The 25,775-nt window shown below is 41.9% G+C and overlaps 9 protein-coding genes across 13 annotated transcripts in view; 6 read left to right on the forward strand and 3 right to left on the reverse strand.

Annotated features, from left to right (window-relative positions):
- The window catches only part of LOC120955427 (60S ribosomal protein L24), a 245,605-nt gene extending 231,162 nt beyond the window's left edge, over positions 1-14,443 (forward strand). The window contains exons 1-4 of one of the 2 annotated variants that reach the window (XM_040376294.2): positions 13,348-13,478; positions 13,555-13,630; positions 13,731-13,978; positions 14,134-14,443. In XM_040376294.2, coding sequence (XP_040232228.1) covers positions 13,474-13,478; positions 13,555-13,630; positions 13,731-13,978; positions 14,134-14,269 — 465 coding nt within the window. In that variant the 5' untranslated portion in view covers positions 13,348-13,473 and the 3' untranslated portion in view covers positions 14,270-14,443. Of the gene's footprint in view, positions 1-13,347; positions 13,479-13,554; positions 13,631-13,730; positions 13,979-14,133 lie in introns of those variants that run through there. The other variant, XM_049610519.1, reaches the window with a different exon arrangement.
- Positions 1,120-2,298, forward strand: LOC120955330 (mitochondrial import inner membrane translocase subunit Tim23). Its single transcript, XM_040376146.2, has 3 exons — positions 1,120-1,303; positions 1,383-1,632; positions 1,716-2,298. Exons 1-3 carry the CDS (start codon positions 1,249-1,251, stop codon positions 2,008-2,010), a joined length of 600 nt encoding a protein of 199 aa, XP_040232080.2. The 5' UTR covers positions 1,120-1,248; the 3' UTR covers positions 2,011-2,298.
- On the forward strand, positions 3,145-5,220 carry LOC120955328 (uncharacterized). The gene is made up of 3 exons (XM_040376141.2): positions 3,145-3,254; positions 3,499-3,841; positions 4,264-5,220. The coding sequence occupies exons 2-3, from the start codon at positions 3,513-3,515 to the stop codon at positions 4,691-4,693; spliced, it is 759 nt and encodes a 252-aa protein (XP_040232075.1). The 5' UTR covers positions 3,145-3,254; positions 3,499-3,512; the 3' UTR covers positions 4,694-5,220.
- LOC120955333 (prefoldin subunit 1) lies at positions 5,356-6,003 on the forward strand. The gene is made up of 2 exons (XM_040376149.2): positions 5,356-5,528; positions 5,606-6,003. The coding sequence occupies exons 1-2, from the start codon at positions 5,508-5,510 to the stop codon at positions 5,969-5,971; spliced, it is 387 nt and encodes a 128-aa protein (XP_040232083.1). The 5' UTR covers positions 5,356-5,507; the 3' UTR covers positions 5,972-6,003.
- Positions 6,013-6,919, reverse strand: LOC120955329 (protein-lysine N-methyltransferase CG9154). The gene is made up of 3 exons (XM_040376145.2): positions 6,697-6,919; positions 6,467-6,620; positions 6,013-6,385 (listed from the first exon to the last, which is right to left on the reverse strand). The coding sequence occupies exons 1-3, from the start codon at positions 6,892-6,894 to the stop codon at positions 6,021-6,023; spliced, it is 717 nt and encodes a 238-aa protein (XP_040232079.2). The 5' UTR covers positions 6,895-6,919; the 3' UTR covers positions 6,013-6,020.
- On the forward strand, positions 7,209-11,353 carry LOC120955327 (Krueppel homolog 2). 2 transcript variants are annotated; one of them, XM_040376139.2, is made up of 5 exons: positions 7,209-7,359; positions 8,739-8,900; positions 10,082-10,331; positions 10,411-10,544; positions 10,618-11,353. In XM_040376139.2, the coding sequence occupies exons 2-5, from the start codon at positions 8,740-8,742 to the stop codon at positions 10,853-10,855; spliced, it is 783 nt and encodes a 260-aa protein (XP_040232073.1). In that variant the 5' UTR covers positions 7,209-7,359; position 8,739; the 3' UTR covers positions 10,856-11,353. The 2 variants fall into 2 exon arrangements, with proteins under 2 accessions (XP_040232073.1, XP_040232074.1); XM_040376140.2 differs by lacking the exon at positions 7,209-7,359 and adding an exon at positions 7,399-7,508.
- Positions 10,906-13,093, reverse strand: LOC120955331 (transmembrane protein 138). Its single transcript, XM_040376148.2, has 3 exons — positions 12,879-13,093; positions 12,550-12,797; positions 10,906-12,482 (listed from the first exon to the last, which is right to left on the reverse strand). The coding sequence occupies exons 1-3, from the start codon at positions 13,010-13,012 to the stop codon at positions 12,376-12,378; spliced, it is 489 nt and encodes a 162-aa protein (XP_040232082.1). The 5' UTR covers positions 13,013-13,093; the 3' UTR covers positions 10,906-12,375.
- Positions 14,444-14,571: 128 nt separating the features above from the next.
- On the reverse strand, positions 14,572-17,332 carry LOC120955426 (protein disulfide-isomerase A5). Its single transcript, XM_040376293.2, has 6 exons — positions 17,177-17,332; positions 16,624-17,058; positions 16,337-16,557; positions 15,830-16,268; positions 15,617-15,758; positions 14,572-15,519 (listed from the first exon to the last, which is right to left on the reverse strand). The coding sequence occupies exons 1-6, from the start codon at positions 17,207-17,209 to the stop codon at positions 14,879-14,881; spliced, it is 1,911 nt and encodes a 636-aa protein (XP_040232227.2). The 5' UTR covers positions 17,210-17,332; the 3' UTR covers positions 14,572-14,878.
- Positions 17,333-17,468: 136 nt separating this feature from the next.
- On the forward strand, positions 17,469-23,921 carry LOC120955425 (uncharacterized). 3 transcript variants are annotated; one of them, XM_040376289.2, is made up of 13 exons: positions 17,469-17,844; positions 17,907-18,136; positions 18,261-19,322; positions 19,395-19,532; positions 19,620-20,108; positions 20,181-20,295; positions 20,392-20,657; positions 20,723-20,950; positions 21,337-21,378; positions 21,851-22,046; positions 22,111-22,959; positions 23,028-23,203; positions 23,282-23,921. In XM_040376289.2, the coding sequence occupies exons 2-13, from the start codon at positions 18,007-18,009 to the stop codon at positions 23,821-23,823; spliced, it is 4,233 nt and encodes a 1,410-aa protein (XP_040232223.2). In that variant the 5' UTR covers positions 17,469-17,844; positions 17,907-18,006; the 3' UTR covers positions 23,824-23,921. The 3 variants fall into 3 exon arrangements, with proteins under 3 accessions (XP_040232223.2, XP_040232224.2, XP_040232225.2); XM_040376290.2 differs by having other exon boundaries at positions 17,469-17,719; XM_040376291.2 differs by lacking the exon at positions 21,337-21,378.
- The last annotated feature ends 1,854 nt before the right edge of the window (positions 23,922-25,775 follow it).

The raw sequence follows: 25,775 nt of genomic DNA on the forward strand, positions 1-25,775 counted from the left end.
AGATACTTCTGTTCATTTCAACCCTGTGTTGGGTCAAGACGAAAACCCGGTTAGACTCCGTCAGAATCGCTTCGTCACTTCGGGAGGTAGGTACAAAACTCAAATCGGGACCATCCGGAACCGTTCCGAACCACTAGTCAGCAACCAGAGCTGTCGAAACCTTCCGGAGTCGTATGAAGCCGTCCGTAGTCGGAATCGTCGGATCCTTCAGAGTCGTCCGAAGCTGTCCGGAACCGTCGGAATGGTTGAAATAGTCAAAGCCGTCGCAGCCGTTCAATGTCGGTTCCGTCTACCGACTGGCGGTTCCGAACGGCTCTGAACGGCTCCGATTGGAACTATCTGTTTGATATCGCCTGAATTGTTTGGAAGCGTTTGAGAGCCGATGATGCTTTTCCGGGAGTCCATCACTAGTTTAAACGACACAAATCTCAGTCTAAATCGAATAGAGTGGAACATTTAAAAACTTTAAGATTTTTGGTGGCGCCATCTGTTGGGGGATAGACAGTCAGTGAAGCTTTCTTCGCTTTGATCGTTTTTGCATTCCGTCTGCATTGTTGTAGAGTTTCGCATTAAAGTTAACTATCGCTAGCGCTAGAACGGCGGTGCTATTTATTTAAATATTTAACTCTTATTAAAAATCTACTTCATATTAGCAAGCGAGAAATAATTTTGATGGTCGATGGTGCTGATAGCGAAATATCTGTTCACACGAATATTTTAATTAATTTTTCTCTGGATGTTAGAATACTATTTGGATATGCAGCAGATTGGCAAAAAGCCATGCAACAAATATATTGATTCGATCCAATGGAGCCTCTTTCCTTTTTAAATTGATATTTAACATTCTAGTCGGTTAAGCCTAATCTTTGGCGTAAGATATATTTTTATCTGTATGAATTGTTTTTCAAAATTAAAAAAAATCATGCTGATAAAAATATCTTGTATCTCAGAATCCATTTAAGTCGAGAACCGCGTACCTCGGGAACAGACTGTATCCAAAATAATGTAAACTATTTAGAAAGTATTCTTGCTCCAAATTGTAGAGAGTTGGTGTGAATATTACTGTAAATATAATTATTTCGCTTAAATGCCAATGTGAGTGACCGTGTGGCTTTCACAATGGTTCATCGGCTGTCATAACTGTCAGTTGAAAAGATTATCATAACAACACCTCCTCCGTGTTGGGCACATTTTCATTGTACTTTTACTGATTGATATTTGGAAAATTATACCATTCCCCAACACAAAATGAGCGACGACTTCTTAAGTAAACCTCTATCCTTCGGAGCTCCACAATCTTCCGGTATGTATTTAGTTCGCAGACTCAAAAACTCAATTACGCAACATTCGACTAAGCATCGTGGTGCTCCTTCTGTCAACAGGAATCGCCGCAAGTCCCCAACTGCAGCCTTTGTCGCCGTATTTGAACTACGATACTCGGTACCTGCAAACGCAACCCGAGTTTATTTTTCCCGAAGGAGCATCCAAACAGCGAGGACGATTCGAACTCGCTTTCTCACAGATTGGTTCCTCAGCTATGATTGGTGCGTGCATTGGTGGCGCTGGTGGACTGTACAATGGAATGAATGCAACGAGACTTGCAAACCAAACAGGAAAACTGCGTCGAACACAGTACGTATCGTAGAATGTATTTCAATTGACTGCGATGAAAATGACTCATGGAAATTTATTCATATTAATTTATTCATTCATAGATTGCTAAACCATGTAATGAAACAAGGCGCAGCGACCGCCAACACGTTCGGTACGATAGCGGTCATGTATTCGGCGTTTGGTGTCCTACTACAGTATGCTAGAGGCGAAGATGATGAGATTAATACAATTGCCGCTGGTGGTGCTACTGGTCTACTGTACAAGTCCACAGCAGGGCTTCGGAAATGTGCCATCGGTGGTGGCATTGGTTTAGCGCTAACATCAATGTATGTGCTCTGGAGTGTGGCTGGTGGAGGCTCAAAAAAACTGAGTGATCTCAAGTCACAATTCTTGTAAATGAAAGTAACTGGTTTAGAATCTACTGTTAATTTGTTAATTTTAAAAACAAAATCCTTAATGTGAACAATACACCATGAACTGCATGAAACCGAGTTCATGATCATGTTCAAAACAATCGCGAGAAGATGTGATTTAACTACGAGCATTCAACTAAGTGTAAATTACTGTAGGCTCATTTACGTTTAAATCTTTCTCTCGAAATGTAGGAACATCGCGTGAAGGTGGTGCAACTACTTGAAACCTTACCATAATCGGGCAATAAACTCGTAATCGACAGAACAGTCCCAGTCTAAAATTGTAAACAGTTTCTTTTTGTTTGTTCTTGGTTTGCCTAAACATTAATGTGGTTTGTCTTCTCTCCGAGTCATCTTTTTGTATATTAATTGTTAATTGTTCTTTATAGAAACTGTTTTAAGTTCTGTAAACTTTCAGCGGAATGATTTGAAAAATGCATAATTTATGGTGTAATTATACACACTGAACTTTTTGACCATTTGAACGCTTTGACAACAAACCATCGTTTGACAATCTTTGAGTGTAACCCAAGGTGGAATGTATAATGAGGTGTAGTTATAGCGCTTTTGGCGATTTTGACAGATGGTTTTCCGCTTGTATATGTATTGATGGATTGTTTACGTTTTGCATGGTCAATATTTGGTGGAGATCAATTTGGGTGAATATTTTAGTTTATTAGAACACAGTCCGTAATTTAAAATGGATTTTTTTCTTCGAGAACTTGAAGCGTTCGCCAAAAGCGGAAAACTAACTGTCAGTTTTCTTCGTCGATTCTTCTTCCACCTAGCTGTCAAAACGGGCTTATAACTTGACCTGACCGTAGCAATAGACGATGCGCAATCTCAGATTGCGCATATATTTATCTGTCAAACGGGTCGGTTTGATATATTTATCTGTCAAAAAAATTTTATATACCTCGGACATATAATCTTGAAAATTTATGCGCAATCTTGGCGCAATCTGAAAATGTATGGAAATGACGTTTAAAGCTCAGGGTTGGCTACGCGAAATGACTTATGTTTTGATAAAACGAATATATGCGCAATCTGAGATTGCGCATCGTGTATTAATACGGTGATATCTTTACGGTCCTTGGTGTAACCACTACGTATCCACGCATGTAAACGTCAAAGTAATGGCTTGCTGTTTACATTAAATTGTATGTGTTTGTTTGCAGTCGCTTCGGTTCATTTGGAATAAATATTCGTAAATTTGGAAATAATCAGGTGAGTAGCATCAGTCAGTTAAACATTATCATAAAGATGATATGCATGTGGTGTGCTATACATTTGAGAATCTTCAAACAAATTAACTTCATACCCAGGACAGAAAAGGAAAGTGACAAGATGGAACGCTAAGTTCATTGGCACGATTCCCACGCCCAGTTTTCACTTTTGTCGGTAGTCACCACTGTGCATTGAACTAATTAGTATTGTAATATTGTACCCGACTAAATCTTTTCTTTTGCAGTGTGAACCCTAAACATGAATCAGTATCGAAGCGAGAAGCAGCTCGCTTATCTGTATCCGATTATTGCGACCTTATCTTTCGTGTGCTGTATATCGACAACCGTAGCATGGCAGCACTGGCGATATGTGTTGGATACTTGTGTTGAAACTAACTGCGGATGTATTTTGCATGGCCGATCTACTGCTACGTTTTTCACCGGAGGCCATGTCGCCTATTGTCACTGGGCAGCGTACGGATTGGTGTTACCCATAATATTCTGCTTTATCTTTGGAATATTCCATGTCTTCCGGGTATGCTTCGGACGCCGTCGTCGCTACCCGGGTACAGCCACCGTTAGGCAAAGGTAATTGTTCCGGGAAAGAAATATATGGACAATCTTAGTTGGCTAAGGGTTAGTCTGCCGTAAAACTGTAAAATGGAATACAGTCTGAACTCACTGGTTGAACTTCGATTCTCTGCCAACTATCGAAAATGTGCTTTTTAGTTGGCACGTTTTCCATACAAAAAAAATCTGAAATTTTTCGCGGAAGGCCTTTGAGATTTTTGCGAATTTTTCAAAAAAACCAATTTTTTCATACCCTTTTTAATTGAATTGTCAGCCAACTATCGAGCGTCCAACTAAAAAGTATACGAACTAAAGAGCGTTCAACTATTGAATTCTGACTGTAATTGCAAATGTTTTACAATTAGACAAATTCAAGCAAAACTAATTGTGCTATATGAACACCATTGTACATGAATATGTGTGTGATTATTGTTCCACAGATCTGGAGATGTAATTTTAATGACGACCAAAACTGATGTGGAAGAGGACGACATCAGTCCTTACTACTGGATACCGGCTAGCGTCATTGGAAGTTTGATGGCGGTTCTTACGCTTGTACATGCTGCGATGTATTTGGACGGATTCTTGACTACCTGCAAGCAGCAACGCAACGAACTTATCAAGTATATGCAGGCAAACGGCAGCTTAGTACCCATCATTCAAAGCCGCATTTCATGTTCATCGGTATTTGATTTTATGGATTATTTACATTTAGACGTTTCGTTCGACAGACACCGAGAGGGAAGAATTAATACAGCAGCTGCATTGATCATAGGTTTAGTTTGTTCGTGGATTTGTGTTGGTTTGTGGATTTGGACGGTGGTAATCAATGCTAAACGAGCACGCGCCAGTAAAGACTTGCGCATTTAATACTGTTACGAGGGCAATCACGATCGTTTAAAGTGATAGTATTAGGCAGCTTTTAAGATGCATTCCTTACATGCCATGCATACCGATTGTGCCTTCATTTTAAAGAATGTAAGATCTACACATTTTTACAAATTTTCATATTTTATCAAGCACACGAGTAGAATAGACATTCCGAAGAAAAGAGAAAAAACTACGATTTGCACGAATCGGTGTTTTACCACCGTATTTTTTTAAATAAAACTTAAATGAATGGTACTAAATCGTAAATACCATATGTACAACTTAAAACGGTTTTATTGTTTTATTGTGATGCGAGAATCAATTTCACAATTGCACGCGTAATCAGCTGTGTCCATTTACACGAGTTTCATTTAAATGATACATATCGAGTTGAATTTACAATCAATATATTTTCACAGACGATTATCTTTTCAGAAACTTCCGAAAAATCATATCTTTATGAATGATTTTTTTACAGTTTAATATAGCGTAATAGCAATAAAAATATGCATTTTACTTCATCTGTATTTTCTGCATCTGATGTCTTGTAATTTTTTGTTCAGATTCACAAAGAGTTGAAATTAAATCGCACAGTATGCACACAAGGGTTCTCGTGATGACCGAGGGCATTCCACTGTTCATCGAGAAAGGACGGTATATTTGACAGCAAAGTTTGCTTGTCAGTCAAATTGGTTTCCCAAATTTCGCTCAATCGTGTTCGTATTGCACATGCAAAAACAAATTGTGAAAAAGCGGTAAATAATCCTTTCCACCTACGAAAACCACGAAGTGCCGCTATTACCATCTCGTAAATATGGATCTGGAGCTCAAAAAGGTAGCATATAGTCGAATTGTGCCGTGAACGCAGCCATTTCTATTCATGGGTTTGTCGGCTTTCGCATCCATTTTTAGGCATTTACTGAAATGCAGGTGAACAAGATCGAGTCAACAAAGAAGATCCGGCTGCTTGATATGAAAATGGACAGTCTGAAGCTTTCGAAGCAACGCATTGAAGTAACGAATCGACACATCTCCAACCTTGCTCCAGAAACTAGAGTGTACGCGTCGGTGGGGCGTATGTACGTGCTGAACGATGTTCCGACACTAACCGAACAGCTGAAAACGACCCATGCTTCCTACGAAGAAATAATTACTCAGTGTGAAAAGAACAAAGACTTCTTGATCAAAAATCTCAAGGAGCAGGAAGAGAGCCTTCGTGAGCTGGTGCAGCAGAAAAAGTCAGAAACAACCGAAACGAATGGAAAACCGGCGGAATAAACGCAATGCGTTGTGATTTACGTTAACAAGAACTACACTGCTTGCAAAATCACTGTTCTTTATTCAAGATGCTGTCCAAATCGAAATTAGCGTACGATCGAAACTCATTGCCTAAGTTACGTTCATGCTCTGGCCGAAATTCGCACATGCTAACACCGAAATGCTTCTTTGCCCAATCGTGCACTACGGCCCCAGAGCAAAGAACAATTTTGCCCTCCTGCTTGGTAATCTTTTTCACTATCACCCCCATCTTTTCAATACACTCTTCAGACAGGAACGGTGGGTCGGCGATTACCAGGTTGAATTGATGGGCATACGCGTCCATGTAGCCCGCATCAAATGCTCTATTGTAGTCATATTGCTGAAAGTTCTCTCCATAGGAAGCAAATCGTTCGTCAAATTCAAATAGCATAGCTGAAATCGGTACAGAAAGTCTGTGCATCAAGGAGCCATAATACTCTTACGCGAGCTGAACATGAACCGACAAAAGCTTACCGTTCTTATTTTCCTTCACCACGTGCTTAAACGCAGACGGTGCAGATAGAAGCGCTACTTGAAACGTATCGGAAGGATTATTTTCTTGCAGATGTTTCACGATTAGTGCAAGTTTCTGTTTCGTTTCTTCGTTGTACCAAAATTGGCTTAGTTGCTGTAGGGAAAGAGAATATATGCGTTTTTTATGATGGTGGCTCACCCTATTGCTTCCTTATGTATTGTTTTCTTACCCAATTTTCTTCAAAGCATCCTGCCGACTCAGGTCCGGCTTTTTCAGAGCGCTCTTTTAAAGCCTTCTCTTGTAGGAACTGTTGCAAGATGAGCATCGTGTCTGCTGGTAAAACGCATGCCTCATCATCACTGGAATCTTCCGCAGGAGCAGATATTTTCGATTCAGGCAGAGCCATGTGAGGATCGATTGTAAACATAAATAATTATGAACAGGCCCGCATCCTGTGAAGAGTTATTCAAACACACAGGCGATAACACCATGTCATCTCTATCACTATCCAAAGGAACCACACATCAACCAGGATAAATGAGGTTTAATTTAAAATAATTTAGCTCAATGATTTTAACTTACACTTAATGAACACAAAACATGAGAAAGTAGATAAAAATATGTTTTCTTGGAAAAAATAAAAATTAATCATTTGGCATGGCGGGTGAAAAGCATGTTTGGCTCAACCTTGCAGCGCTAGATGTTACGATGACATTACGCTGCTTACTCTTCGCTCAAACGTCAAACATAGATAAAGTCAAAGGAAAGTGCGTGGAATCTAATCGGATCTCAATTTGATAAATCAGTCGCACTTTAATTTAGCAGTAAACCTGACCAAACTAGCATAGCATCTTGTGTGGGGAGCTTCATTTGCTATTATTCTATAGAACAGGTAACGTAAGATTTACATTAAAAAGCGTGTTTTTGATCTATGTGTGTGTGTGCTTGTGTATGTGTTGTTGCTGAAACAATAATTACCTGTCTCGGATCGATTGAGTGACCAGGGTGTGCGCTCACACAGGTGAAATCGTGCGTAGATAGGTGTGTGTAATGCGATGAAAATGGGGACAGCAACGAGCGCTACGCGGCTCGGCCAAAGTGGATTCCCTATTAACACATTTCACATGATCTTGAAAAACAAGTTTATCAGATGCATCCTAATTGTAGATTACTTTTACCTACGTCTATTGCCAGCAATACTTCCGAAACAATGGCTTGGTTCATGTGTCGTGTATAGGGGACGTTAATTTTGCTAGTTTTGTTTCATACATAATTGACTATTATTCAAATCAACACAATGCAATCGTGCTGTGTCATTGTTAACGGTTTGATATAGAATCTCTACTTTCTTTACCACCCGACATAGTTTATTTATAGCCAACCTATGATTCTGCGTTTTGCTAGCGTGTTTGCAAGAATATTATTATTATTATTTCAAAACAGTAGGCAGAATAGCGTGTATCAAAATGACGATGACGGTTAAAACGCGCCCTCTCTAGTCTCTAGGAGCATCTAGGAGCAGCTGGATCTCTGTAGCTGGCGTATTGATGAGTACAACCCATCATGACTCCCATTAGTTTATCAGTTTATCTCCCATTTTATCTCTAATCGCATACTGCTGGCAGGCGGAGGAAATAAACGTGATCTATGTTTCATAGCGTTCATGGTAACGAAGCTCCGTTTTCGAGTAGTGTGCTGCCACACTTCGTGCGGTAAAACTACGGATGCTTACTCAATTTCAACACCCGTTACGGCAACTTTCTTTTCTCCTTTTGCTTTTGCTTCATTTTCTGCATCGGGGTATTAACATTATTTGCTAGCGTTTTAGGCAAAGTAAGATGCACGGTAAATTCGATTTCTACTCTGGTTGATATCATCGATGTGTAGCAGCGATTGCCGTCTTGTTGGCGGTTATCGCAGTTTGAGTCTCTTGTAGATAAATCTCAGTGTATTGAGGTTTGCCTCTGATTAAATTCCGACCATTTTCTTACGGGACGGGAGGGCCAGTACTCTTACACTGCACGTACCATGATTCGAACGCACATAGACACCCAATAAGCTTTGGAATAGCATACTGATAATAGTGATAAAAGCTGGAATTGTACACCCTGTCAATAGCAAAAGAGTTAACGCTTATCAGCCCTCGTTTCTCGCATGTGAAACAGACAGCTTAGAGCTGTTTGAATGTACATTTTATGGACGCGTTTGTGAACCTTAAGCCATTTGTTAAATAAACACATCTCTTCTTGCCTTAACCCACATACATTGCAGGATGAGCGATCAACAGCGAGATCAACAATCGCAACAGAGGCAAACTGGTTTTGCCGCACTGAAGGAGCATGTTTTGGCAAACAAACTGGAAACGACGCAATGGGTGTCCCGCGTGTTAACCATCTACTTTGCGCTAGGATATGTCTTACCGTTCCTGTACGGGTAAGTAAGCACTAGGCGGATATCATTACACCTCGTCAAATGGCTTACGAGCGCGTCTGACCTCACCGCTCACCACGATGACCGCCATGGAGATGGTGCAAGCTAAGAAAAACCAAATAATGTATGAAAGAGAGAGAGAACGGAGTACAAAAAATCAACCACAGCACACTTTGTGCCTTCGCGGTAAAAGTGCTCATGTAATGAAGAGATATCTTTGTGAGCGGAGCGGTCAGTAAGCGGCAAGTAAGATGCATGCAACTGTACAAAAAAGTGCAGCACTAGCGGCAGGCACGGTGTTAGGCCCAGGATCGTTTAAACGATTTGCGCGTTTTCACATCACACATCGAATGCTCGCAACATTTACACCCGCAAAACCCACACTTACATGCCAAGCTTGCGATGACGGCTCCACTTTTCTTACGTAATGTAACGTTCAAGACGGTGGCAGGGAGCGGGGGGGGAGGAGAGGGGGGCGTTACAAGTTCCAGCCTTTGCCCCTTTCGGATTTCCCCTTGGCCCCCCACCAACCCCGTCTGTCGTTGAAATGTGCTGCGCGGGGGAAAGCGAGCCGTTCAAGCTTTTGCGAACGCTGAATCGCCAAACGGAGCAATTGTTTTGAATACACGAAACATAATTGTAACAATAATGCGTGTTACGATGATTATCAGCTCTACAGGTGTATGTTAACATGAGCAGTACAACACCTAAACGTCCTAAATGTAAGAATTACACACAGAACAGAAGATAGATCGATTGCTTTCATTGTCAAGTTTAATGATAGCCCGTAACGTAAATCATTGAGTTAGAATAATTTTTCGAATAATGATACAGTCTATAACTTCCCATGACGGTGTTGAACCTGGGAAGCAAAATCAACTAGCGGCTAGCGAAATCAACTTTTACCTATTTCATTCTAACTATTAAGTTTACGGGTGTATGAAATTTTGCTTAAATTTTACACTTTTTCATCGACGTAAAATACCGAAAAATATGTTTAAATTGCACAACACAAACAGTATCCAAATATAAGGACTATAGAGCAATTGATCTGTGAATCTCTTTCAACGGCATAATTTAAATCTTCTTTTTTTAGGTCAACTGTAAATCCAGAGCTAGACATTTAAAGTAATACCACCATAGTGTTAAATATTCTAATACCATTTAAAATAATCCTATTTCAGTAACTCCGTTAATGCCTACTACAAAGTGCTGATGGCAAATGCAGCTACCAGTGCGATACGGTTACACCAACGTCTACCTCCATTTACGCTGTCCCGTGCCTATCTGCAGCAAACGATGCTAGAGGACTCGTTTCACTATCTGCTGTTTTCTTTGATATTCCTCTACGTATACCCGTTATTAGTGATCATTCTGCCCGTCATCCTTTTCTCGCTGCTTCATTCCACGAGCTATTCCTTGACTCTACTCGACGTAAGTGTGCATGCGTAAAATGGTTCGCCCACTGGGTCCTTCATTATCGCACTAATTCCGTTGATTTGTTGTTTTACAGACACTGGGGCAAAATTCTTGGTGGGGAGCCCGTTTGTTGATTTCAGTGGTTGAGTTCCAGACGCGCAACATTCTTAGGCTTGCCGCCTGCAGTGAGATTTTGATTATGCCAATAACTGTGCTGCTTGTGTTTTTGTAAGTATATGGAGAACGACTTGACAATGACTGTAAGCGTGAGCTAATTGGTGCAAACAATTATACATTTTAGTGGCAAAGCCGGCATCATGACACCGCTGGTGTACTATCAATTTTTGGTAATGCGCTATTCGTCCCGGCGCAATCCCTACACGCGAAACATGTTCTACGAGTTCCGATTGGTGGCGGAGAATTTTGCCAATGGCGCAAGCACACCACCGGTTTTGCGTAAAGGTCTGCACGCTGCGATCGGTTTCATCAGCCGGTTAGCACCACCTACGGTAGTGCAGCCGCAACAACAGGGACAGTAATCGTAGGAACAAAGCATGATTATTCATTTTTTGTATGTTGTTTTGCACGTACCACCACCACCACCCACCCATACACCCCGCCACCCGTCGTATAGATACATTTGCACGCACGCATACCGAACAACCATACCGTTACGCTCCTGGATGGATTTATGTTCTTTTCAGGGAAAGCTGCAACTCTATGCTTTCCCCTTTTGGTCAACAAATAGTGTGTACTGGGGTTGTGTTGCTGCCCTAACATGATTCCAGGGTTTTTACCTTCACCTTCAGGACTACGCGTTAGTTATTAATGGTGTTAAAGCGTCTATAAAATCAGTCATCTACATCCCTACGTGTAGCTCTTTGGTTCATTTTATTTTACGTCCCCCTCCCCCCACACATTTTACTATATGTTTGTATACTATCAGATTGCCGTTTGTTAATTAATATGTTGAGGGTGAATGAATGCGTAAATGCTGCGGAAATGGAAATAAAATTCGTCACAAAATGAGGGTAAAAGCTCTTCGTTTTTCCTAATTGTCTTATGAGAACATGAACTTAAAGAGAAAATTTGATCTGGTGTGTAATTCACTTCAAATTTAAGCAGTCGAAAGAAAAAAAATGAGTTTTTGAGTAATCTTACACACAGTGTAATGCTTTTTGCTCTAATTTAGTGCAAGTCATATGTCTACCATGGCCAAACTTTTTGTTCTTCTTTTTCTTTACATTCTGCGTTAGTCATTCAACGGAAGATCAAGCGTTGAGTTTTTATTCAGAAAGAATGGCCAGAGAGCGTATTACTTAGGATGTCGGGTTAATCATTAAAAGAGAAAGACAAACATCTAATGGCCAAGTTTGCACTGGAGGGAAGTCATTAAGCTTAATGTATATTTTAATTAGCTTTGCAAATTACACTCTTAGAACTCGCATAACAGCTGTAGAACCTTATTTAACAACACGAACATGTTTGGAATGGAACATGGTTGTCTCAACGATTTGCTCAATTACGACACTCTTCATCAGAATGAACTATCGAGATTAAGAAAATTCAAACACTTTTATAACTTTTTCACCTGTTTATTGATTGAACTCTTTGATATGTGTAATAAATTAGACATTTATATATTTATACACTACATTTATGGTTAAGTTATCTGAACTAGATGACTAGTAATCTGAACTATAGACTAGGAATGTAAATTAATAAAATTAAGTCGTCGCTGTTGTAGCCTCGAATTACGTCTACGCTGTTCCCCCTTTACAAGGGTAGAACAAGTATTGAGATACTGAAGTTCATTCATTTGTGCTTTGGTTAGTTTGTTTACGATTACATAAAACGGTGTGGAAATTAGCGTAGTTATTCGTGGAAACTCAGTCTTATAAGAGTAGCAACAAAAGAATTGTTACAGTCATATGTCATATAAACGAATCGTCAGAAGAATAGCTACGCTTTCTTACGCAGTTAGTGTACATACACGGTTTAACATAGCATATCCAGTGCAACTAACTCTTCGTAGAATGGTTCCATGCACTTTGAAGACTTACTTAATCGACAGCTGCGAAGCAATCCAATCCAGATTTTCATAGAATCGAGGATCACTCATCTTTAGCGCTGATTTCTTGTAGAGATAGTAATAGATGGGCGAAACTGAAGCGAATGATAAGTGTTATCAATTACAGCAGATTTAACATTTTCCTTCCTGCGTTTCACTTACACAGTCGGTGAATTATAAATAAAGCGGTCAATGCTTTGGGCCATTGGAATTGATACGGTTCATTGGAGTGGCCCAATACCTGCCAGAGGTGAAGAGCGATGCTGAGGAAAAAGTACGTCATGCTTATGAGGAGCGGCGTACGGAACTTCTCGTACAGCAGGTTGGCCATTCCTGCTTGGTACACGTAAGTGGAGTACAGACTGAACACGAACGCCGTGAACGATAACATTAAGCAGACATCCTGAGCGCTGTAATGATACACAATGGGATAGAACACATATATCGGGCGTACCAATAATACCGCTGCATTTAGACGAGGTGTAACGTACATGAACAGAAAAATCACTGCAGAATGATGACCACGGGCAAGATATGAAAAACTGTTTATTCCCAAATCCACCACGAGAAAGAGCATTTGGAAGAATAAAACTGAGGCAAATCGTTTTAGCGATAGCTTCAGCATTGTGCAATGTTTTGATGTGTACAATTTTCGCGTTCGATTTTTTTTTTTCAAATAAAAACAACACTGAAATGACGTTTCTGTAGAATGACAATCGCTAAACTAATCATTTCCGGTACGGCCGGATTATGGCAACAGAGGAACGCGCCACTTCCGATTATTCGGGGATATTAAATGTTTACGGCATTCGGATATAGATTCATTTAAATCTTTGTATTGAATGCAAATTATCACACAAATTATTTAGTTTTTTTTTGCCCAACAAAAGCTATGTATTGTGATAAATATTTCTAGTAATCTAGAAATGATTCAAAACGGGAAGCGTTTCTGAAGCGTTTCGCAGAGTTTACGTTCGCTATGTTGGCAGCATTTTGACAGCACTGTCAAGCGCAAGTTCTTTTCTGCACACGTTTTCCAAGGGAAACAAGCAGCTTGTGAAACTGAGTTAGTTTTCGGCCTTTAAAATGAAGTAATTATTGTCCTTTAGCGAATTGTGTTGCTGTGCCGTGTTTGCTGTTGTACTAATTTGCGTTTTTGTTCCACAGGATCGGACTGTGTGCATTCAGCGGGTTCAAAATCTACCCGGCCAGCGGCAAGACCCTTGTCAAAGCCGATGGAAAGGTGAGTGTGATGACCGCCTCAAGAAGAGGGAGGACGTATTGTTGCATGTTTGTTGCGGATATGGATGTGGCGTTGAATACTGATCGTTCTTTGATTTCAGACGTTCACCTTCCTGAACAAAAAATGTGAGCGTTCGTTCCTGATGAAGCGCAACCCGCGCAAGGTGAAATGGACGGTGCTGTACCGCCGCAAGCACAAGAAGGGTATTGTGGAGGAAGCCGCCAAGAAGCGTACCCGCCGCACGCAGAAATTCCAGCGTGCCATCGTCGGTGCTTCGCTCTCGGACATCATGGCTAAGCGCAACATGAAGCCCGAAGTCCGCAAGGCCCAGCGCGAGCAGGCAATCAAGTAAGTGTCGTAGAATCTCTGTAGAATCAGATTTCGACGGATGATTGAGCACCGAGCACCGAGCACTTTATCCGAACCGGACCGGGTGCAGGGATAATAGTAGCTGATTATGATAGGAATAGGCTAATTGATGCACTTCTTTAATGTTCTCGCAGGGCTGCCAAGGAAGCCAAGAAGGCTAAGCAGACCGACAAGAAGCCGAAAGCTGCCCAGCCCAACCCGAAGCAGCAGAAAACGAAGGCCGCTAAGGTCGCCCAGAAGGCTGCACCGCGCGTAGGAGGCAAGCGATAAGAAGCGTGAACCACTTTTACATTCATACTTGTTTCTTACCTGAAGCCGCCAATGTGTATGGTGTTTTCGTGTCGGTTATAAGCTGGTACCATCTGGGCTTTGTCGGGCCGAAAATGTAATATTGGAGAGTATAAAATAAGAAAACAACCACACTACCAGTGGATGTAAAATTTTCGTGTTGCATGTAGTTGATATTTAGTTCGCATGTATGTAGAACTAAACGAAAGAACTCGCATAGCCAGTACGTTTCGCCACCAGTACCCAGGATTGGTTTCTTTCAACCAAGAGAGAACAATTCTGTATAGAAAGTGATGAAGTTAGTCTTTATTTTGTTTACAAAGTAACGGTTGTACAGCAATACGGACGATTTCCGCTATACGTGACACAAAGACGACATAATATTTACATCTAGTAAACAGAGGACATTGAGAGTTTTACGATAAGAGGTAGACATATGTTGCCCATCATTCAATAATAGACAAAACTGAGTGAGTACATGCACACAACGGCGTGTAGCGCTTTGGCGCTGCTACCTGGACGTGAGTAAAGAAAATTTGATCGTTCAAAGTGGCATAAAGAGTACCGAGATAATAGAAAGAAGCATTCATTTTACAGCTCATCCTTAGCCACTGCGCCATCAGTCCGCAGGAACTGAAGCATATCTTGCGCAGTGCGCTTGCCTTCGTAGTTTCGCCGGAATTGCCCGTTGGCGAAGAGCTTAAGCGTCGGATAGCCCCGTATTTGGAACTTTTCGGCCGTTTTCATATGCACCGTGCAATCGAGGGCAGCCACCTTGGCCGAGACTTTCTCGGTTGCCAAAAGCTGAGCTACCTTGGCAAAGTCGGGCTTCATGTGCTTGCAATGGCCACACCACGGAGCGTAGAACATAACTAGCAGATTCGGTTCCCGTTTGGACACCTCTTCGAAGTTGGCGTCAGTTAAAATAAGTATCTTATCAGAACCGGGAAAATCTCCAAACGGCTCGGCTACTTTGTCAGTCTTCAGGGGTGTTGCGCTGGGATCCTTCAGGTAGGCAATAAAATCAGTCTCCGTCCGGCCACCATTGTAGTCGCGTACGGTTTTTAGGTAGCTGAAATACTTAATTGTAGGATATCCGCGGACTTCGTAAGACGAACAAACGGCACTGTGCCGGGTACAGTCGACCGCTGCCAGCTCCGTTTTTGGATCCTCTTTGAAATGTTCGGCCGCTCGTGCGAATTCTGGCTTCGCTCGCTTACAATGCCCGCACCCTGTTTGTTTGCGAGGTAGAAAAAGAGAGAGAGGGAGAGAGAGAGGGCAATATTAGATTTCGTTTGTTTTAACCCACCGATACCTTTTCATACGTACATGGCGCATAAAACATCACTAGTACGTGCTTCTTTTTCTTCAGGAATGGTTTAAACGTTTCCTCATTCAAATGTACCACCTCCGACGGTTCGTCTTCCCATGGCGTTTCTGGTGCAGGAGGAGGTGGCGGCTCTGTTGGATTCTGAAACAAGACAAAGGCTCATGGGAAAAATGTAAAAACATTCAAATTCGAAAGCAAGAAGAGAGCCGTACCTCCATAAACTTTACGATCTTATCCGCCTCCCGAACATTCACATCGAATTTAAATTCACCATTGCTAAAATACTTGACCGTCGGATAGCCTTTCACGCCATACTGCTGGCCTACGGATGCTTCCTTTGTTGCATCGAGCGCTGCAAGAACTCCGGGAATGTTTTTGGCTTTCATAATTTCGGCCGCTTTTTCGTACTCAGGTTTCATCTTTTTGCAGTGACCACACCACGGTGCGTAAAACATTACTAGTACCGATTTTTCGTCCTTCAAGGCAGGTTCAAAGCTTCCCGCCGTCAGATGTACAATTTCGGACGAGCTTTCTGATGCCCAATCCGCTTCCTTTGGCTTGGTCGGTGGTGGGGCGGCCGGATTTTTCATAAATGCCACAATTCCTGCTTTGTTATTTTCTCCCTCGAAAGTGTACTTCATCCGACCGTTCCTGAAAGGAAAGTAAGGATAGCAATTGATCGAATTCTGCCTTCCATTTACGCTCGTGAGCATATTTACTCGTAATATAGTAATGTTGGAAACCCGGTAATGTTGTACTGCTTACGAATGATCGAGTTTTCGGGTCGATTAACGTCAATTGCGGCCAGCACATATCGTCCTTTCAGTTCCGTTGCAGCGGCAGAAAATTCGGGCTTGAGCGTCTTACAAAAACCACACCACGGAGCGTAAAACATCACCAGTGTTGGCTTCACTTCTTTTTTCAAAAATTTCCCCAATGTCTAGAACAAAAAGGAAAAGAGGTGTAACTGAAATGCTTGAGCTGCACGAAACGGTAGCAAACATACCACGGCATCGGGAACGTGCACCACGTCGGCACCGATCGGATCCTCCTCCCAAGGCAGATCTCCGATTGGATCGCGCATAAAATTAACCATGCTAGTTGTCGTTAGCTGCCGATCGTAATCCTTATGGAAGTCGCCGTCTTTGAAATGCTTCAGCGCAAAGGGTGCTGGTGTGGCCTTGAGCTTTTTGCAAATTTTCTTCACCTCAGAATTGTTGCAATCGAGCAGCACCATCGTGCCCTGGCCTTTTACAGCATGCGCTGCATCTCTGAAGGACGCCAGCAGTGCATTGTTGTCCTTCATTCCTGCCACGAACAGTATCAGAACATTTGTTTTTGTGCGAAACAGTTTCTTCAGTTCTTTCATGTCCGTTATATTGTCGATAACGGGACTTTTTTGCGTTTTCGCGTAGGCTGAAGCAATGCCAAGAGCGGCAATCTGAAAAAGATAGCAATAATTTGATGAGCTTTGGCAACCGTGGACAGCGATATCGTAGGCGTCAGCTTTTCGCGGAAGTAAACACTTTCCCTTGGTCGGTGGAATATTTGCCACTTACAATAAATAATACACCAGAGAGCTTCATTTTCATGCCGCTTTCCCACCGAACAAAACAAAGAAGCTAACACCTGTGTTTTTCCAGCCAAGCCTTAACCTAGAGAAACAATTGCCCTGATAAAACTACACATAGCCGGTTTTGCTGTTGTTGCTTGACGACAAACGTCAGAGTCGGCCATCTTTCGTCGCTAACGTCAAACCTTGCGGAATCATTTGACACGGAGGTTTCCATCCAAAGCGACAGCTGACCGCAATCGTGAAACGAATGTGTATGTGTGTGTGTAGTTTTGTTTTGGAATCATCGTCCATATTTTCTCTCGTTGTCTATTTTTAATGTAGCATAAACATCTAATTACTACTAGTCCTTGCACATTTGTCTTCGACTTTTTGCTGTGCTAGGACGAATCTGTAGAACACGAGACAACATTAGTGTGTGAAATAGCGTTCGTTGTTTGTATTACTGTTGTGTGTGTTGCACTTAGTGGCGTTCTTTGTTTTACAACACGATCGAAGGTTGAATTTGCGAAGTGAAAATATTCAGAGAGTGAGTTTTGGTTTCTGTTCGTCAATTGAAGGCGCAGTTTTCTTCTACAGTATTTGTATAGCAATTGCAAGGCATATAATTTGTTTCATCTTGAGAAAATTACTGTGGTAGCAGCAATAACATACGTATGAATTATATAAAAGCCATAATGCATGATTCATCTACAAAACTCTCTTCTCTTCAACAGTTTGCGTATTTATTCGTGCACATAGGAGTCATATAAAACATATTGATGTGGTGAATGAATCATACCGCAACAAAGTTAAACTACCGTACTACGTCTATGAATGAACAACTTCAGGAGGGTCCGAGATCAGAAGTCAAAAATGGATCCTACGCAAATCACAGCGCTGGCAAAGCTTTTAAAGGAAAGCGGTGATAAAGTGTTAAACTCTCAGTTCAAACTAACTCTATCAGGTAGGCAGGGCTGAGCGAACGATTTGAATCAGATTGATAAGAAGATCGACTGATTGATCATTGTGGAATGAGTCTTTATGTGTTTTTTTTTAATTTTCCTTTTCATTTCACATTCTCTTCGCAGGATCGCTGCTGCGGGCGTTGAATGACTCATTTAGCTTGATAGTGGACAAAAATGAGATGCTCCCGCCCCAAAGTTTTCAAGTAGTGAAACCAAACAATGCCAAATCGGACGTGTTTCGTGATTTGCAATTCGTTTATGATTTCGTTCAGAAAACGGTCATACTAAGCCTTAACCAATTCGTCAACGACGACCCGTACGAATTTGCCGTAGACATTAGCAAGTTTCGTAGCCTACGCACGCTCGAAGTGCAAAAAATTCCCATCAATCAAATCGTTGGATTGCTCTACCTAAGGGATCAGCTACACGATTTAACCTGCATGAGGAGCATCTCCGACGTAACAGATGTGCTGTTCGGTTGCGGCGGCGACAAGGTGGCAGATGGAAAGTCGTGGCGCTCGCTCAAAAGCCTAAACATTTCATACAACATGCTTGATTATTTAGATGGTTCGATGGAGTATACGCCGTGGCTAGAGGAGTTAAACTTGAGCCACAATCAGCTTGTCAATGTGTCCGCGTTACGAAGTCTTCCAAACTTGCGGGTGCTCAATGTTAGCTACAATCGACTCAACAAAATCCCTACCTTCCACGTAGATGCAATGCGTAAGATGAAAGTTTTACTCCTATCGAACAACTTTCTGGAGGATCTTGAAGGATTGGCTTGCTTATCGTGTTGTTTGAATGAGCTAGACCTGTCTGGAAACTTCATCGTAGATCACGGAACATTATTACCATTGAGTACGCTGGTCGCTCTACGTAGCGTCAATCTGCTGGACAATCCTCTTGCCTGTCATCCGAAGCACCGACACGCTACAGCACGATATCTAAACAAAGCTACTTCGGAGACAAAATTTGTACTAGATAACGAACCACTCTCACGGTATGAAAAAACGCTCACCGGTAATTACGATAGCTACAAAGCAATATTGGTACCGAATGCAATAGCGGGCTCTACTTTGAATCTGAGCGGTCGCAATACACCAGCGTCTAACGCTACTACCATAGCCCTCGACGGAGACTATGACCCTCCAGGGGGCAGTTATAAGAGCGCTTATGATGAGAAAGGTAAGATATTAACAAAAAAACAAAACAAATGCAAATCAGAATGCTTTATAATTAAACATATCCTTGAATTAGATCAAATGAACGAGTCCGTTGTTAGTCAAAAGAAACTGCGAGTTCGGCGAGCTGTTATATCGGAAAGCGATAATGAGGATACAACGACAAGAAAATATTCGGTAGATGCTAGTAAAGCGATAAACTCTTTGAAGATAGGTTAGTTATTGTATTGATATAAGTCGAGCGATCTCGTTGGTTTGTCTGAACATGCGTGTGACATCGATTTTTTTTACACATTTTTAGAGAGTAGCCGTGAACATTTGGAGACGAAGAAAACGCTGGAAGAGCTTCGAAACCAATACGGAAGCGAATGGCTTCAAAGTCAAGCTGGTCACATGGTGAAAAACGTTATCGGGTATGATCCCGGACTGGACAAGGAGTATGAGAGTGTTGTACATTATCAACGATCGAATATAACATCCAACAAGCAACAGACAACTCCAATAGCACATACGGCTGAAGTGCATATAGAAAAACAACACGTTGAGGAAGTTCAACGCACCAGCACGCCGATTGGAGACGAACGAAGCATGGTGCAAATGCAACCCTTGAGAGAATCGCCCGTGGGAAAGGATTTCATGTCAGAAAGTAGAACTACCAGCTCTGAATATAAAAGCGTTGCTAGTAACATCGGTGATACAAAATACGAATCAGTGGATCAGGAAACAATCAGCACAAAAGGATCGTTGAATTTGACCGATATTTATAGAAATCAAGAGGAGGCAGATGAAGGTAAGAAACATAAGGAATTCTCATTTTTGTGATTGTATTTTGTAGCTTATAATATGTTTTTTACTGTCCCAGAGTCTGAAGTTGAAGACAATGAAGTACTATACCAGGTATCTTCACGTGACAATGGTTCGGATTTTTCAATCGTTGTTTCTGATAAAAGCATCAAAGAGAAGGACGTCGTTGGAAAGTAAGCGAGACAAACCGGAGCATGTGACTGTGAATGTACTCAATTGATGTTGTATTGTTCGTTAAATACTTGTTTTTTCTTACTATTTTTTTGTAGAACTAAAACTCGCTGGGGTATCAAAACATTAGAAGCGTGCGAAAGATCCACTTCGTCGCGGATAACTTTAACGTTTGATACGATGAAGCGCGACAAAAGGGAACGTGTGTATCAGATGGATGCGCACGATTGCCAATTATTAGAGAATCGATTGCGTGATATGCTGTCTCAAAGACCGCTGTCTGAAATGAATCAGCGCTTGTACAAATGCGTAGTATGCAATGCCAAGTTCTCGCGAGAAGTCAATACTAAACGCCTGTTTGATGGTATGCTATCGATGTGAGTTTATATCTTTGTCATAGATTTACTAATTTTTTTTACTGTGTTATAGATTTGCAATGCCCGGAATGTTTCGGTGGTTATTGCATTGAAATAAAGGAGACGCAGCTAGAGAAGGAAACAGTTCCTACCGTATTGGGCACTGGTGATAACAGCAAAACATCAGTGAAACAAACGCTAGGGTCTAATAGTGACGTTTCAAATACTGTACCCGGTCCTTCTGGTACACATATCATGGATCCTGATATGATTCATAACAGTTCATCTAAAAATAGCTTAGGTATGTATGGATTTATCATTGTGAACAATATTTATTAGTATTTGGTTACCTTTGATGTTGAAAATAATAGGTTAAGTATGAACTTGATTAGTTACATTTTATTTCCCTTAAATTAAGTTTAACTCTGGATCTTTTAACATTGTTTTTGATTTGAGATGCATTAATTATTGTTAATGTACAAATTAGCAATCGAGGTGAAAAAAGGTATCTAATGTATGATTTGTATTGTTTTTATTTTTTAATCGCACGACTTGATCAACAACTTTCAACACTAAAACATACGGAACTTGGTTGAAATTAACAACAATAACACCATTGTTATGTGCTGTTCAATAATACATACTGCACATGGTATGCGATGCTTGTGCTTGTGTATGCAAATTTAGTGCACCCGGAAGTATGGAAATCGCCGGTGAAAAATGACCAAAGTAAGCACACCATTCATAAATAATATCATTTCACTATTGAACGATTTGCAGTGGCTCTGGAATTTGATTATTGTTACTGTAATATGCTAAAAATTGATGAAGATTATTTTTGATTCATTTGTCGTATCATAGTTACAAATTATGTATAAAAAACAACATTTGAATAAATCATCCTAATATTTTAAATATTTTATACAAAAATACCTAATATCTAAACTTTTTTATTGCATTACTTTTGTCTGCGGAACTAAATATATACAATATCGATGGTATTCTAATACATTGATCTAGTACAGTTGGGTAACAGTATGTAAAGACAATAGACAAATTTATAATGAACTATGTAGATGTAGATTTGCCAAACAATTGAACAGATCGAATAATCGTATCATTCTACCAGTTGGGTAATACTCAGACCTGTAAGGAGTTGTGAATAACTTTTATCTATTTGACCGTGTCTTTTTCTGTCTAGAATCCGGCGAATCTTTTAATGATTCTTCGTCTGTTTCGCGAATATCCCAGCCGGGAAGCTCCTGTGATTCGAATCAGAGTGTTGCTGGAAGTACAAACTCAGAACGAGACCGCGATACCGATTTACTGGGTAACGAGAGCGACATAGAAGTGTTGAGTAATCCCAGCCAAAGCAGTATTGAGGTTCTTGACCGAGGGTAATACAAAATCATCAACATGTTTCCTCGTAATGGTTTTCTAAATGAGTTTTGCAATTTACAGTTATCATCCCAGCCGAAAGGCCTCGGAAGAGCGGCGAAGTTCTGGTCTCGAAACTATTAACGACAGTAGTGTGGATTCCGTCAAACAGGATCCACTGCTGAGTGTAAATTTGCAACAGGAAGATCTGAGTGTCACTAAACAAAGTGAATTGAATGACGGTATAGATGAAACGCTGAAACACACTCTGGAAAGCTCGGTTCAAGAAAGTGCCAAGGATCATGCGTTAGCAGTAGCAAGTTCTAGTGCTGCAAAGCACCATACGACACATTCGCATAAAAAAGCGTTTCTTACAAATGTTAATTTGACCGAAAGCTCTAGCTCCGGCTCCGTCACAGATAGTGTTTGCACCGCATACGAATCCATCCAAGGAGTATCGACGGAAGGATCGGCTCTGAAACATACTGCCAAAGGATCAGCGATCGTACCGGTAGAACAAAACGCATCGCATGATGTGGCTGGAGAAGAACGCAAAGAACAAAATGAAAGTATGACTGCAAATACAGCATCCAAGGCGGATAGTTCTGTGCTCACCAGTGTGCTGGGAGGATTGTTTCAGTCCACCAATATGCTGATGGCAAAGAATCCAAAAGGAAAATCGGATGAAAGTTTGCTGAAAAAATTTTACGAGCCGATTCGATACAGTTACAACGATTTCGCGAACGTCGATCATCGCTTGAAGCTATACCTGTATCAGAATTTGTTCGAAGATACTCAAGAATCATTGAAATGGCTGGTATCTTGTGTAATATTTGACGATAATCGCGTGGAAGAGTGGCCATCTGGTTTCGATGGATTATTCATCATGTCTACTACGAAGTTCTACATAATGAAGAAAGTGGCTGCTGAAAAGTAAACGCGCGTTGCTGTAAAGTTTGTAATTTGCATGTGCTTTATGTTTGTTTAATTCTTTTCCACAGCGACGATCCCTCCACTTGGCTGAAGAAACACCTGTCCGGGACCATCGATCGCGTAGGAATAGCTCAATCACTGCCGTGGAAGATAGGAATAAAATTCATTATAAGTGCGATTGGTGGAGTACACATTATACTACAGGATATTTTGCGAACGGATAAATTAATGTTATTTTTCAATGGTGAGTAATAGTGACAAATAGCTAGTAATGTTATTTAGCATTTTAATAACCATTGTTGATCTTTTTTTTTTTGCACAGAAAACCCACTACCGCAATATTGTACTGTGGATTATCAACCATCGGAAATTTTGAATGGAAAGTTGAAGAAAGCGGCAAAGGGTGAGCCGGTTAAAATGGTGATGATAATAAATTTTTGTGATGTGCTATTGAACGATGAATTGGAGAGTGTGCAGTTGTCAACGCTGGTGGTAACGGAAAGCAATTTGATGCTAACACCAGACATTAGATGGCTCAATGAAAGCTCGGCATATCCGGTTGAACCCAAATATTCTCAACTTATGACGAACATTGTCGAGCTGGAGGATGTGAACGAGTTGTCATGCCGGTTGAACTATATGGACGAACAAGAGGACAAGTATGAAACGTGGCGACTCGATTTTGCTACAACAACCGCGAAAGAAAGCACCGTTAGTACCATCTGCCACTTGTGGGAAAAAATCTTTGGTGTGCCTTTGGTAAATGAATCTACGCCGGCAGGCAATAGTGCAGATAATAACAATGACAAAAACAATAGCAATATGAAAAACAACAGTGTCAAAAACAATAGTAATATTCGTTAGATATACGTAACGATGGTATATTGAATGAGTGTATGATGTGTATAGTAAAATAAAAGTGATATTTACTTGGCCAATAAAAAGCTCTTTTACTGATATTATTTTTCCAATTTTTCCTATTTCTTTCTATTTCATTGGTAACCATCATTACGACTGTCCCTAATGGACCAGTGGTCGTCAACCTGTTGTACACCGAAGGTTATACCTTGTTAGGATCTATCGTGGTGTAGCATATTTGCTATACAGAACTTATTATAATACACACTATCAGCTATAGACACATCGTAACACACTTCGGAAAGCCAAATCACACCATTGCAACACATTCATTATAACACATCAGCAAATCAATCCACACCATAGCAACACACCCAGACCATACCGTTCATAGAAAAAACAATTGAGACACATTTATCGAAAATGTTGTGGGTAGCCGTGCCGACCCCTGGACTTGCCGTGGTAGTTGTGCTACCACTGGTCAATGTCCAGGGGACGACAGTGTGTCACGCACACTGTCGTACGCACACTAAGCGCGGGCCGCTTAGTGTGTGTTGTGCGCTCGGACAAGCAAGTGTTGCGAGCAGCCGGTCGAGCAGGGCTCCCGGCAGGGCACGGTACGGCTGGCGCGCGGCCGAGTATTTTATTGTGTATTGTGCTTGTGCTGTTATTATTTATATTGTGTACTGTTATATTAGTGTTTAATAAAGTACCTGAGTTCAAGCCAAAGACACAACAGAAAACAACCGAAACGCGCAACATAAGCAATTCAAGCGTTACTGCAGCAAAGTGGACAAACAGAGAACGCATAGCAACTTAACGCTAAAAGCGCTGCGTAGGCTGTTGTGTCCGCACAAAACAAAACATAGACGATGTACGGCACAAACAGAATATGTGTATATTTACTCCTATCTTTGGTATGGATAATACAATAACACGTATATAAATAGAAACGCACACACACACACGCAATGCGGGAAGAGGACGACTGGTCCTGCTCGCGCCGCGATCCTCACTGAGGACGTCACAGGATGACAGCCCTGCTGTCAACAGTGAGCCCTCAGGATGAGGCAGCGGTCTGTCCACAACATCTCCCCGTTTTAATTAAGCTGGTACGGCTTAAGCCGACGCAGCGGTTTTAATGTAATTAAAACCGGCGTGGCAAGCGTACGGCTCAAGTGGCGCTGTGTAAAACGGGGGAGAGTGCTGACCGGCCTCCGTGTCTAACGCTCGAACGGGATGAGCGTTGCGGGCTGCACAGGGGGCAGCCGATGTGCTGCGCTCGCTCGTTCCGTTGCAGCCGCTGCGGTGTTGTTATTATTGGTGTTGCTGTTGGTGTTGTTGTTGTTGCTCCGGACGTCGATGATGCTGATGAGGCAGCTCTCCGGATGCTGTTGCCGTTGGGGCGTCGATGTGCGGCTGAGCAGGGGGCGGCCGTGGTGCCGCGCGCGCTTGGACCGCTCAGCCCGTACCGCTGCACAGGGGCGACCGTGATGTCGCTGCCAGTGAACTGCTGTGCAGGGCGCGCAGGATGATGGTGATGGTGATGATGATGATGTGGGTGCACAGGGGGCGACCGTGATGCCGCGCACGACGACTGTGACCCGCGACACATACGAACGATGTTGCTGCCCAGGGGCGACAGTGGTGTCGCCGTCGAGATGCACCTGTGCAGCTGGAGCGCCGGCGATGAAGACGCACAGGGGGCAGCCGAAATGCCTCAGCACTGTGCCTGCTCACCGGGCTCGACGATGATGCTGGTGCAGCAGGGGCGGCCGTGATGCCGCAACGACAATACTGCACCAGTGTGTCCGTTGAAGCTGCAGCGGGCGGCGGTGATGCCGTGTGTCGTCGCTCCAAGGCGGAATGTCCCCTCGCCTTGGCCGGAATACGCTGCAGCGGAGTGAGGATTCCTTCGGGGCTTCGCGCAAGCCCCGAGCGTGCCAATCCTGCGCGAT

The sequence above is a fragment of the Anopheles coluzzii genome, chromosome 3 (genome assembly GCF_943734685.1).
Source record: "Anopheles coluzzii chromosome 3, AcolN3, whole genome shotgun sequence".
Classification (NCBI taxonomy): domain Eukaryota; kingdom Metazoa; phylum Arthropoda; class Insecta; order Diptera; family Culicidae; genus Anopheles; species Anopheles coluzzii.